The 14,792-nt window shown below is 44.6% G+C and overlaps 1 protein-coding gene across 1 annotated transcript; it reads left to right on the top strand.

Moving 5' to 3' along the window:
- The first annotated feature begins 533 nt into the window (after positions 1 to 533).
- Positions 534 to 2,526, top strand: foxb2 (forkhead box B2). Its single transcript, XM_064353237.1, has one exon. The coding sequence runs from the start codon at positions 968 to 970 to the stop codon at positions 1,901 to 1,903; it is 936 nt and encodes a 311-aa protein (XP_064209307.1). The 5' UTR covers positions 534 to 967; the 3' UTR covers positions 1,904 to 2,526.
- Positions 2,527 to 14,792: the final 12,266 nt, after the last annotated feature.

Consider the following 14,792-nt stretch of genomic DNA (forward strand, 5'->3'; position numbering starts at 1 on the left):
ACCTTCTAATTCATTTTAGTTCACGTCACTGGGATATTAGGACTCTAATTACGAAATAATGTAAAAGCTACATTTGAAATAATGTCATCATATGGTGTCTGAATTTCGTGTAAATTTAATTCTCCAAACAATTGCATGGACAATTTTAATAGGCCCCAAATGTATGGATATACTGTGATGAAGGTATACCCACTGATGAAGGATCTAATGGTTGGAATGGTCTTAAATTACACTGAAGAACATTAGTCTATTATTATTATTATTATTATTGTTGTTGTTTTATTATATTTTTTTATTAACAATAATAATAAGCGTCATATTCGAGCAGATAAAATAGGACAGGCTACTGTGTTTTTCTTCATCCTTTTTTTTTTTGTTGTTGTGCCGGCTAAATAGGTGCAAATGAAATCAGATTATCACGCCCACCCCCCTGTTCTCTCCCGATTTGTCCCGAAGTGAGTGTCATGTGATAATAAAGCGAGACCTGCAGGGGTCTCCGACTCTCTGTGATCATTACAAAACCGGCGCGGAGCTGTCGGGAGCGCACACACACGACGTGCGTGCCTCATCGCGCGGAGCTTCGCCAGCAGTCTCTGGGACGAGTCGTAGCCTTTAACTTCCTTCGGTCACGCGGTGAGAAACGGCTTTCCATGTTCGAGCGCAGGCTCGTTTAAGACTGTCTGACTATCTTCTGTGAACTGTGCAACTACTTTGTTTAAGTATCTGGGGTCAGGTGTTGTTGGGCGACACCTAATTCTAAACGACGTTTACACACACAGGCGCGGGTGTGTGAATGTCCTGTATCGAATTCACACAACTCACTATAGATATAATATCCGAATAAGCAACAAAATTAATTATTTGGAGTGGTGGATGGTTTTAAAATCTTGTGTCAACTTCGGGAAATCGGGTCCCGTGCCAAGCCACTGAAATTTCCGCAACTATAGCCTAGCGACCTGAGAGCATCATGCCTCGTCCCGGGAAAAACTCCTACAGCGACCAGAAGCCGCCTTACTCCTACATATCCTTAACGGCGATGGCTATCCAGAGCTCCCAGGAGAAGATGCTTCCTCTCAGTGATATTTACAAATTCATAATGGACAGGTTTCCATACTACAGAGAGAACACGCAGAGGTGGCAGAATTCCCTGCGACACAACCTGTCCTTCAACGACTGCTTCATCAAGATCCCGCGGCGACCGGACCAGCCCGGAAAGGGCAGTTTCTGGGCCCTGCACCCGGACTGCGGCGACATGTTCGAGAACGGCAGCTTCCTGCGGAGGCGGAAGCGCTTCAAGCTGATGCGCTCGGAGCACGTGGCCTGCAAGAACTCGCCGATGCTGCACTACTTCCACCATCAGCACCACCAGAGCAAGCTCGCGATCGGAACGCCCGAAGGTCCCGCGAACGTGAGCCGGCTGCCCCAGTTCCAGACCTACAGCATCAATGGCGGCCAGTCCGGAGGGTTCAAGCACCCGTTCGCCATCGAGAACATCATAGGACGGGACTACAAGGGAATGATGACGGGCGGGCTGCCGATCGCTTCGGTCATGCATCACCTGGGCTACCCGGTGCCCACGCAGCTGAGCAGCATGGTCAACTCCATGTGGCCGCACGTGGGCATGCTGTCGGAGTCCATGGGTCCCGTGCCCGTCTCCACCGACTACGCGCCTTTTGGGGTTCCGGTGAAGAGCCTCTACCACTCGAACGGCCAGACCATGCCCGCGGTCCCGGTTCCTATCAAACCGACGCCTGCCCTGGGCCAGATTCCGGGTATCCCGGGCCTAACGACCGGCCCGACGCAGCTCTGCGCCCCCAGCCCCTCCTCTCTCCTGGAGAAGACCGTGCCCGACCTGCCGGAGGGAAAAGGCTCTGCCATGCACCCGGCTCTTCTGCTGTCTTAGAGTAAATCAACCAGACGAAAATCAGCTCATTTAATTTTAGGAGATTTAGGACAATGCGACTAAAGAGATTGTGTACGACAGTATGTGTTAAAAATGTATTCACTTTGTAGAAAACTGAAGGCAGATAAGGTTGGCTATAGGAGGACGCTAACTGCAGATTTGACTCGGGAACACTATGCGGTTTCCAGAAAGCATTGTGAAGATTGGTCGTGACATACTCCTCACGGCCTTTTTAGTTACTGCGTTGAAAATGATTATTTAAATGTGTCGTTTCACGGGGAATGGGGGATGGGGGATACAATCTTGAATTTGACCCAAAGAGTTTATGAGCGGGAAAAATGAACCAGGAATATATGGATATATTTTTACTTTGGCATTACCCTTCGAGCCAAACAAAATTTTCAAGAGGTGCCGTGCGTGACTGGTGGCCGCGTGCGGTCATTTTCATAGACTATTTAAAAGCTCATCGAGTAGGCTAAAATGTTTACCTTAATACTATAAAAGAGTTAATTAATCTTATTTAACTGCCACGCAATTAAATAAATTCATTTGAAAATGTAACTAGCGAAGAAGAAAAAATATCCTGTATTGTAACGATTGAATGTTCTATCAGACGATATTTATAAAGCACTTTAATTTCAGTCTGTCAGTGTGTGTTTTTCAAGGGGAAAAGTTGATCTCAATAGGTTTCTGACGAATTTCCAGGTCAGTATTTCCATCTTTTCTATTTTTGAATATTGAATCAATATATGAGCACTGATATGGACAAATTACTTTTAATTGAATTACCTGAAATATGTAAATACCATAGACTAAAATACCAAAATTTATTTCATTTCAATTAGACACTTGTTGCAGGCGTCTTGCTGAATCCAATCCGTTTGTATACTGTTTGGATTTGTTTCACATTTACGCAAGTTATATTAAAATTGTACAATCCATTTAATGGTATTTCGAAGATCAGTAGATTTAAGAGTTTAGTAGAATACGTATGCTACGAACGAGTAGCCTATTATATTTAAATAACTTAATCTGTCATCTTATTTATGACAATCCATTAGATCAAAGGTTGGACAATTTCAGTGGCACTATGATCATCTTATCAGGAAATTTATTTGAACTTTATTCAGCTTCAAATTTTAACACAAACGTGTGTTTTTCTGAAAATGTCCGAAAATACTTGTTTTCTTAATCATCGCATTTAACGACTGGCATTGTCAGTAGGTGTAAAAATTATTGAGAAAGAAATGGAAAACACGGTATTTTCAGGTATTCTGCGATTTGCGAAACTTTTGATTAAAATTATTTAAGTCAAATATGAACACATTTTCGTGTAAATTTGGAACACATCTGAAACCAACCCGCATGTCACAATGAAATATAGTCATTTAACGCAGTTATTTTAATCATTTTTGTAATGATAGTCTACGAAATGCCGAGCTTTGATGACAATCGCGTGAGAATTTATATAGATTTAGGTTGCGCCATGAGAAATGTAACATTTATAAAGCAACCCGAGTAGTAAGTAAATAATGAGTAATAGATTTTTGTCAACTCAGTCGAATACAGATAGGTACGGCAGTCCGTTTTCTTGTCTGTTCCGCGGATGCGTATCTACTCGTCTCTTTGGCTATAAAATCACCTGCATAGGTAAAAGGTCCTACATCTGCGGTATATTATTTTCCGTTTAGTTTTTTTAAGCACGAGGGAAGCGTCCACGTGCCGTCAGGAAAGAAGACACACCGGCTGGTCGCAGTCCAAATAATCCGCGACCCGCTGTGACCACAGCGGCAGCACCTGGGCATACCACGCCCTCGAGTCGTTTCTAAACTCCCGGGGGGTGAGGAGACATCGTTTGGGAGGGGGAGGGGGGACATTATTGACTCTGCATGGGGTTTATTTTACTCTTTGGGGCTGAAATCAAGGACACTAATAATGATCTATAATAATAAACTACCTGGTGCTTTAGCGCTATCCACCCCGGCGCTGCGCTCCGTACTTACAGTGGGGTGTACAGTTCGGAACCGCTTCCTCCAGCTGGGATATGATTTGAGTGTTATTCTGGGGAGACGTGAGTGACATTTTCCCTTAAATCATTTCTAATCACGTTTCTCCCAGATGTTCTATTCTCTTTTTTCCCCGTCGGTTCTGTCTTGTGCCAGTTTCAGGGTAGTCACAGGTCACACAACGAAAGCACGATTTAAAAAAGGTCTGAAATGTAAGCAACGTACGCAGTCTGTCAGTTATTAGCAGATTCACACGACATTGAATTCATAGTGTTGAATATAAAGTAAAATTAGTCTCACTGTCTCAAATTTGTCTCAAAAGTGCAGTACATTATATGGATTAGGCCCACTTTGCATATAGAAAAGTGGTAATAATTAATACATTGATGCAATATAATTTGCTTGTTTAAAACAATTATCCACATATTTGAAATGTTTAATATTTGGCCAAATGGAGCAAACATATATATTGAGAGGAACTGTTTGAGCAATACGGTGTTTGCATCACATTCAGAATTGACAAATTGAGGCAAACCTAAACCACAGATGGAAAAATGTGTGTTTTTATTACTTATTTATTTTTTACTGTTACACACGTATATTCACAGAGTAACTACAGCACAATACAGTCTTCCGCCTTGTCTGGCTGTTTTTAAACGACTCTGAATGCTTCAGAAAAAAAGCCATACTGACATTTACCATCAGCCCTGGATATAATATCCGTCCTGAATATAATATTTGAATGGGTGCATAACTGCACTGTATCACAGTCACAAAATCCAGCTGTAACATACAGTACATACAGCGCAACACAACAATGTTAACACTGAGATACAATCACACTGTAACACAACAATGTTAACATTGAATCACAGTCACACTGTAACACAACAATATTAACACTGAAACACAATCACACTGTGACGCAGTTTCAAAGTAACACTCTAACGTCCCATACACAGTAATAGAGCAACTTTGTAACACAGTTACATAATTGCGCTTTAGTGTGCAGTTATGCACTTTCTCAGAAATACACTGTAACACTGACACATAACAAGACCAGCGTAATGGTGCACTGTCAGCAAGTATCACACAATTTACTTCTCAGTTAATGTTACCGTGCAATACGCTGCTACACTAATAAACAGTTAGATAATCTCTGTTACATAATCTAACAGTTAGATAAACACTGTTACATAATCTCTGTGTCCCGTAGCACACCGTAACACACTGTAACACACGTGGCTGAAGGCTATACGAACGCACCCACCATCCTGGCAGTGAAACTGGGAAACAGTTCTGGGAAGCTTCCCAGTCAGAGCTAAGGAACCAGATGAAGGAAGTAAACGGGAGGTGAAGTTGGTGGAAAAAAATAGAAGCGGGCAAAATTGGGCTAACGGCTGCTTGGTAAGGGGAGAGGGAAAGGACCGTCAAAGTCCCGCCAGGGCGGACAACCTGAGCTCCTTGTGGAAGTCTGAATGACAGGTAGCTTCCTTGCTTACATCGCTCTGACATGTCCTGGGCCTGTCTCTGCGATGCGGATGGAGTCTGTGGAGCGTGAAGCCACACCCTCACCGCCTTCTCATCTCCATTGAACTCCTTTACATTACATTACATTACATTACAGGCATTTGGCAGACGCTCTTATCCAGAGCGACGTACAACAAAGTGTATAACCATAACCAGGAACAAGTATGACGAAACCCCTAGAGAGAAGTACCGGTCCAAGTGCAGGGAACAACCGCATAGTTCAACTTGGACCCTGAAGGTTAAACTGATTAACACTAACAACGAGAACGGCAACAACGCAGTCTATGGAAAAAATACAAGCAGTAGTTAAGACAGTTAATGCACCTAAGTCACCTTTAAATGGACAAAGATGAGCACAACTCAACCACAACCCTGCCACAACTCACCCACAACGCGACCACAACACAACCCTCAGTGCACACATACGCACGGAAGGAGATGGCCACGCATTGATTCCCGAACACAAGAGCTCAACCGCAGCCCAACCGAAACACCACACATAAAGTCTGACCGCAAAGCAGAACCCGACCCGTTTCGGACACAGGAGTCCAGCGAGACACACCGGGTTTACAAACCTCACAGGAATCCAGCGAGACACAGTGGGTTTACAAACCTCACAGGAGTCCAGCGAGACACACTGGGTTTATAAACCTCACAGGAATCCAGCGAGACACACTGGGTTTATAAACCTCACAGGAATCCAGCGAGACACACTGGGTTTACAAACCTCACAGGAATCCAGCGAGACACACTGGGTTTACAAACCTCACAGGAATCCAGCGAGACACACTGGGTTTACAAACCTCACAGGAATCCAGCGAGACACACTGGGTTTACAAACCTCACTCGAACGTGTCTGTACTGGCCCTGCCGCCTCTCCGCTGAACCTGAAACATAAAAAGGACAGACTTAAATGTTTTAAAAGCGTTCCTGTATCTTTAGGGAGGGTTTGAACACGAAGTGGACAGTTTCAGGAGCTATTCAGTGACTCCAAGTGAATGAGAAAATACACAGAGAAGATGTGTGGAATTTGTCGCAGATTAAAACTTGTTAATTAGTTAATTAATTGGCCACTTTAATGCCTTTTGATTATTTATCTGAAGCCTCATCTGGGCTTTTTAGTGAACCCAGTGACCGTGCTGTTAATGTATAGCTGCTGGGTCATCTCTTAACACCATTAGCTTAATAATATCAATGTCCAATGCATTATAAACCTGCAGTTAGAAGAAAAAAAATTCCAAAGATAAAAAAGAAATATAAATATGGATTTGGTAGATTTGAACCATTTTAACATAATTTCTTAAATGTTAAATATTCAAACTGTTTAAAACAATGTTTAAGAATCTAAGGGAAAAGGCACATGCACAGAGTTATGATGAATGACAAAAATTTCATTTCATTGGTTCATTATTTCTTCCATCCAGAATTTTACATTTCTTAGCCTGTTTAATACGGGAAAGTCAATATGAGCGAATCTACCTCCATTAACTAGAACAGGAACGAAGGGACGAAGAGTCAGCAGAGAAGCAGAAAACAGACGGGCAGGTGAAGTCCTTAAGACTCCCGCACACACACACACAAGCGCACACACGTGCACACCCACACACGCACACACACACACACACTGTACAGAGCAGCCGTGTCTTTCAGACATTCAGCATTCTGCACTGCATTAGCTGCTGGAACTGGAAACAGAGAGACAGTGTGTGTGTGTGTTTGTGTGTGTGCATGTGTGTTAGTGTGTGTGCGTGTGTGTAGGTGTGCATAGGTGTGCGTGTGTGCATGTGTGTATGCTGCGTAAATTCACCAGTCTCTCTTTAGTTTGACACACACACACACACACACGCATGCAGTGTATCCTCTGGAGGCAGGGGCAGGTAAAGAACCTGCCGCGTGGTGGTCGCTGCACAGAGGCACAGAGAGTCAGTCACTCTGCATTCAGGAGCAGGGGGCGGGGCTGAGGGGACGCCGGGGCTGACGGGACTTCAAAAGCGGAGCTCGGGTCAAGTCTTCCTCTGTTCCTCTGCCTGCCGATCTTACCATAATGCAGCTTTGATGTGACCGTGGCTCACCTCTCAATGCAGAGGAGAGGGAGAGAAGGAGAGAGAGAGAGAGGGAGGGAGGGTGAGAGAGAGGGACGGAGGGAAGCAGAGGGAAGTAGGAAAGATAGAGAGGGAGAAAGGGAAAGGAAGAGCAGAGGGAGAGGGAGATGGTGAAAGAGGGGCAGACCATTGAATCTGTCCCTTTCTTTTTATCCAAACCTGGGGCCAGTGCTCTCCAAACTGCTCGTACACATGTGCACACATATCACATATACAAAGTGACAAATACACACAAACACACACATTAACACAGCAGCGGATTGAAGTGGATTGAAACACAGAGGTGTTAGGTCATGCATATTCTCCTCTCATTTTTAAAGATAGGACCGTGCTCCTACACCCCGTACCTTTCCTTGAAAAACGGCCGCTAGCAAGAGCCTCAGTGCAAGAAAAATAAAAAAATTGAGGAAGTTCCTTGGCTTATAGCATTGAGTATTTGGCAAACCGGTAACATTTGGCAGTGGACTAACTGTAGAACTTTGAATTTAATTTCAAGAGTTTTTAAACTTAATTTGCTGTTAAACATGCTTTAAAAATGTTACTATTTGAACAAACAAAAAAAAATGCAACAATGAAGAGAAAAGCTACCTCTGCATTTAACAACAACGGAAAACTAACCAACAACCGCTTTGCGGCTTGATTGAATCATCCACTAAGAACATATTGAGTTTGCTCGGGTACAAACGTGGTGCGGATATAAATGAGCGTGATATCTTTGCAAGGCAGTGAGAGGCTGGCACCTGTCAATCATGACAGTGAGAATGAGGAACTGGCTAGCAGCTCATTAATGGGGGGGGGGGGGGTAATTTAAATGAGTTAAAATTAAAAAAATAGAAATTTTTAGAAATAAAAACCTTTTCACTTAAAAAGCGTTTTCCTCTTCTCCACCCGGGACGTCCCACAGGAAAGACGGCACACAGACTGGCTCGTCGCAGGGGGGCCCATTGTACCCCAGTCCCCCGTCTGTCAGCGCTGATGGATGAGCCTGTCACCGCAGTTTGGTTCAGGAGGAATAATGGCGCTCTGTTAGGACTGTTTAACACTTATACCTACAATTATTCCAAACATAATTACTCCTCCTGTCTCAGCACACACACACACACACACACACATAAACCTGTACACACTCACGCGCACACACACACACACACACACATAAACCTGTACACACACTCACGCACACACACACACACACACACACGCTCACACACACAAACCTGTACATACTCACGCACACACACACACTCACTTCCAAATAAACCTGTGTACGCACACACATACACACCATAAACCATATACACAGACACACGCACACATATTCTTGCATCCAAATAAACCAGCGTGCATACACGTGCATACACACACACACATATGCCCCCCCACACACACGCATGCACACCCACATACACATGCACACACACACTCACTCTCACATCCGAACACAAACTGTCACATCCAAAGACATGAGCACACACGCACACACATCCGCAAATTCAAACACATACATCCAAACACATACATGCACACACATCGCATACCACACACACACACACACACATTAATTTAAAACATTTATTTTACAATCTGTACAATGTATTCCAGCACTGCATAAGCCAATTGCCTTAGCAGACCCTAGCATTTCCCTTTCATGTTAAATTACCATTCAAAGAGTGAACTGATCAAGTCACACTTTGTGAAAACAGAGGATCATAGAGGGTAACTGAAAGGCTATTACGCTTCTTATTAGCTGATAATTAGCCCCATTTAATTATGCAGCACTTGGGCGCATTATCACTGTGATTCATTACGAAAGAATGCTTCGGTGTGACTTTAGACTGTTAGGTTTCCAGCATCCGCCTCATCTCTGCAGAAACGCAACCTTTCTGCAACCTTTACGCAACCATTGGCTTCACACTGCCATTTAATGGTCTGAAGTAAATACAGTATAGCCATAATAGCAATATTTTTGCGACAAGGCAGTGCTCATAGTGGGCAGTGAGGTCCTGATAAATGGGTTAATTTCCATTGGTTCAGGAGTGCAAGCACAGCTCTGCCCCACAGAGGCCAACGTGCTCATCACATTTATTATCGACACTGTCATGACAGCAGGGTTTGTCATGACAAACACAGGCCTATGAGGATTACAGCCCTCTATCATGACACAAGCAGGAGTATCTGGTGGTTCGAGTACTAGCCTGACAAACAGAGGCATTCCTTCCAAACTCCGGCATGCAGGAGAGGATTGTGGGATGCGAGCACACTGATGGGTACCAGGTCAGGGTTGAGCTTCAACCCATTATCCCCCCCCCCCCCCACAACATTATCCAATCAGGAGAGACTAAAATCTGACATGGTCCAATCACAGTCGGTCTGGAAAGAACAACAATGGGAATGGACCAACCAGGGGCAACTGAAACAAGAGACGAAATTGCACCATGACTTAATTTGATTTTAAAAATCAAGTGAAATATGAAAATGTGTGACTTCCTTTGTTTCAATCGCACACACTAACACACAGTCGTATTTATCTCCAAAGAGGCCGGTTGACGAATCAGCTCGTGAATGCTCCTAAATGGAGAGACAAAGCCCTTTGGTTTTCCAGCGTGTCTTTTTAATATGAATGATATGAATGAATGTGATAATGAATAAATTACGGGGTCAGGAGATCACCGGAGCATCCTCGCGAACCCGCAAAACATAATCGCGCTGGCGTTTGCTCCGTCGTCCTGGGTGACGGTAGAATGAGACGGGGGGAATTAATCATAATTATCCAGGCTCCGATAGGTCCAGGGTGGCAAATTCTACTGGCTTTTTCTAATGACCAACAAGAGCACGCAGCCATAATGAAGCACTTAATTCATTAATTTCCTCCTTACCAGAAGGTCCCTCGTAACAGGCTAAATACAAAAAAGTTAGTATAATATTGTATTCTATGGCCTGGGCAATAAATTTAGCCCTGATTGGTAATATCGTTGGAGAAATTACTTTAATTGCTTAAAACACATAATTGCATTGATAGATTCACAGTTTACATCGGGTGAGCTTGGTGCAAGAATGAGCGTGCGCACGATGTACAGTCGCGCTCTGCGCTAAGCAGGAAAAATAGATTACTGGCAATTATTGCATAACTTAGGTCAGAAACGAGCCGTTGAACGTATTTTAATTTTACAATTAATTCACTGGAAAACAACAACAAGAAAGATGAGGACAGTTTCCCGAAGCCGGAGTCATGCGTAATTCACTCGGTTACTGAATCCGCACATCGCACAATGTTGGATCCACTCCACCGGCTCCTAATTTATTACAACACTAATGAAAATTAAACATATTTCAAGATATTTGGCTTTTGACCCCAAACCCTTTGCCAAGAAAAGTTTAACCTTTAGGGAGACTTTCAAGGTGTTCAAAGTGCAGCAGGCTTACATTTTAATTTGTTAAAAGTATTCACTTTTTTAAAGCTGAAACAGTGCTCTCTTGCTAACGTGGCAGAACAAAACCCATTTCATCTCTTTCATAACTTCATCAGACAAAAGGGTACTATTTCAGTTACACTCTGGTGCATCTAATATTCAGAATAAAGCGGCTCACGCTGGATAAAAAAATACGCCCCCCTTGTCAAACAGAATAATGAATCCTTCCTTGTGACGGAGATAAGAGAATCAATGTGGAAATAGGTTTACCGGTTTTCAAAATTCCCCATCACTCCCTTAACGCGCGTGCTGATTACCGTGCGATGACGGGATCGTGTAAATTATCCGCTTGTCCCAAAGTCCCTGACTTGTCCATCTGTCCAAGACACGGTGGCTGCTTTTTGAGTTTACCTTAAAAATAAGCAACAACAAGAAAGTAAGACCCAAATACACTCGGTGAGATAAAGGCCTTAATTGACCAATTAAGTGCTGCGTAACAACGAACACCCTCGGACCCTGTGGCGCAGGGCTGGGGACCCCTGGCTTTCCTTAATTGAAAGGGACTCCTGGGAATCGCGACTTGCGGAGAATAGCCTGCCACTGATGTCGCGATGGGTGGCGCAGTCAGTTACAATGCGCATCGCTCGTGTTTGGAGAGGCGCTCCCCTCCTGGCCTCACAAACACTCTAACGGGGATCTGGGACCGCTCCGGGCACCTGCAAATAGGCTACGCCTGGATTCCCAGTTGACTTTGTGGCACGTCTAAAATATAACCGCCGTGTCACCGGGTGACACATTGATCGCCCAGCATTGCGGTGATTAATCGCCGTCCGCCGTTAACGAGTACAGTTCCCAGCTGCTGACGCTCCGTAAGGGTTGGCACTTTCATTTCCGCGGGGTTGTTGGCAAGTGTCGCCCACTCATCGTATCGCCATCCGTGCCACACGCCAATAAAAAGCCAATCGACGGTGCATTAAGCGGAGTGGACAGCGAGAAGCTGTCCCGTGATGGCGCGAAGTTGGAGGTCACCTGCGGAGTTTGGGAGACGGCAATAACTCTCTTGTCGGAGGCAAGGCTGAGCGGCTCTCTGATTCACGGGCCGCGGGGCGAGGCTGAGCGCCCTTCCAGCTAATTTGAATTGTTTCAGACTGTCCTTTTAGAAGGACCTCTTACGCAGCTCATTTTCCACTTAATTCACGCGCCCTCGTTAATGGCATACATTATTACCGTCGCGCGGGTTTATTGGACTCCTGCCCTTTTCTCACTTTCTTTTTTTTTTTTACCTTAAAACGTTTTTCTTCCGCGTGCATAAATCTTCCGGGATTTCGCTGAGATTCTCGCAGGAACAATGTAGTCCGGGCCTGTATATGTTGATTTTCAAGGAGTACCTAATGAACAGCAACGGACGCAGTACCTACTTGCTTAGCGTCAGTACATTGCTCACTTTTTCGCCCTCCAGTGCCTCAACATCTTGCTGCATAACCCCACTCGGTTTGACTGCGAGGGATAGGTTGGATAACTTTTCCCTGAACGGTTTAAAAGCAGACGATATGTTAAAAAAAAACATAACGCGGAGGTGTACTTGATGTCTGAATTGGCTATTCAAATTGGACGAGAGAGAGACAGGTGGAGCAAGGGAGACAGAGAGGAAAAGACAGGTTAGAGAGTGGGGGAGAGAGACTTTGAAATCTTACGTTGATTTAAACCTGAGGGTGTAAAATTAAAACAGTGCATATTTAACAGTGCTGATTAAGGACACTTGTCTGAATCTGATGCCCGTGTTTAGACACCAGTAGGAGGCCAACCCCCCTCCTTGTTACACCTCTCTTTTCCCCTCTCCCTTTGTTTCTCTTCTTCCCTCTTCTTACTCTCCATCTTCTCTTCCTCCATTTTTCTCCTCTCCTCACTCTATTCCTCTCCCTCCCTCTGTCTCACTCTCTCTCTCCCTTTCTCTCACTCTCGCTCTCGGTCTCCAGGGTACATTTAGGCTCAAGTGATGTCAATGGCTGCGCGGAGTTGGCTGCGCACTCCGCATTAATAATGCGCCGCTCTGTCTGACTACCAGCTCCTCATGTGTCCCCTCTCCCAAAAAGAACAAGGTTTGGGTATCTGGGATCAGATCACAGTTCCACTGTTCTGGAAATAGAGTGCAAGAGCACCTCACCATCGGTCCACGGTGTTGCCATTTTTAACCCGGGCGATGTCAGCGGCCGTCACAAAGGGCCTCTGCTTTGGCCCGCTCTGAGATGCTAATTCCTGTTAGCGGGCAGCACTTGTTTTTCATTGGGCGTAATAAAGCCTCACCAAAAAGCCACCTGACCCTGGGACTCATGAATATTAATCAGCTCCGTCTTCGCAACATGCTAACGGGCTAACAGGCGTGCTGTTCCTCCGAATTCCTTAATTACTCTTGTTTATTTTAATTAGCCAAATAAAAGCCACCGAGCACATTTCTGACTGGCCAACTAGAAAGCAAAACCAGAGTGAAACTGTGTGTGTGTGTGTGTGTGTGTGCAGGCGCATTTGCGACTGTATGTTCATGTGCATATGACTACAAGCATGTGACTAAGTATGGACACGTGTTTGTGTGCATATACTGTATGTATGCGTGTGCACATGAGAACATGTGTGAGTGTAATTTCAAAGCAAGAACAAATTAATTTTAGGAAGAGACAGAGCTGGACACTTTTAGCATAGTCAGCTAATTTGTCTGTCATAACCAGCCTACTTGTCATGTTCCATCAGGCAATGTTGAAATCCTCTCCTTTCCCCAGCAATCTATTTTTTCAAAATGGTCAGCTTTGTATTTCCCCCATAAATATTTTTAGAAAACAGAACATATTTTGTGATTAAATCATCCTTGTTAAATTCTTCATGTGGATTTAAAGAGATTTATTTATTTTTTATTTATTTTTTTTGTTTTTGGTTTGCTTGGCAACATAGCTCATGTTACCCTGAAATATTTTTTTAGTTATTCACTACGATGGCAGCCCTGAGCTACAAAGCTACACCAGTAAAGTCCTTGTAAAATTATTGTGCCGACATTAATTTCCTTGTGCGTTTATATTTTGTCTCCAAGCGCCCTCCTGTGGCTAACTGAGGAATTGCTACATTTGTTCAAAGGCTCTGACTCATTCCGTCTGAAGCCTTCGGTTATTGGGGAGCTGCGGCTGCTGATCATTCAATCACACCACGAAGTGCCAGGCTGCAGTGCATTGATTTATAAAATATAATTCCTGACGCTAGGTGGGGCTGTTCACCCACAAAGTTTTGTCTTCAAGTTAGCAGAGCTCACAGGTAACCACAACTTAGGTTAAGAGCTCACCTGCATGAGCAACTTTAGAAGTCTGCAAGTCTGCACCCCTCCCAAATTTACAGAGGCTGCTACAGCAGTGAAATTAGTTTTTTTTTTTGGTCAGGCGGTAAAGAGAGAGGGCCGAGGGAGGGGACAGTTCACTGGGGTGGGGGGCGCGGGGGTCAGTGGCCTTTGATATGGTGTCAGGAGCCCTCAGGGGGTCCTTCAATACCAGGCAAACCTTATAGGGGGGGGAACGAGTATTTTTAGAAGACTGAGGTTGGAACCTCGCTGCATGTGGTTAGCGCTGTCCTGCAGCCCGGCGAGTCCTACCAGAATCCTTCACACAGAAACAGCGCCTTGTGTGTCCTGTCCTGTCATCCAGAGAGACTTCCTGTCGCCCCCCACCCACTACGACTTTGCCAACTTCCTGCCCCCCCCCCCCCATGACCTCATCCCCCACCGCCGTTCTGTAAATGTCACATATCGACTCTGCCTGTGTGATTGGTGGAGCAGAAAACCCAGACACGGACAGACACACACACA

The sequence above is a fragment of the Anguilla rostrata genome, chromosome 10 (genome assembly GCF_018555375.3).
Source record: "Anguilla rostrata isolate EN2019 chromosome 10, ASM1855537v3, whole genome shotgun sequence".
NCBI lineage: Eukaryota > Metazoa > Chordata > Actinopteri > Anguilliformes > Anguillidae > Anguilla > Anguilla rostrata.

Bases quoted from the DNA above. Each gene is read 5' to 3' on its own strand.
- foxb2 (XM_064353237.1), top strand. From the start codon at position 968: ATGCCTCGTCCCGGGAAAAACTCCTACAGCGACCAGAAGCCGCCTTAC.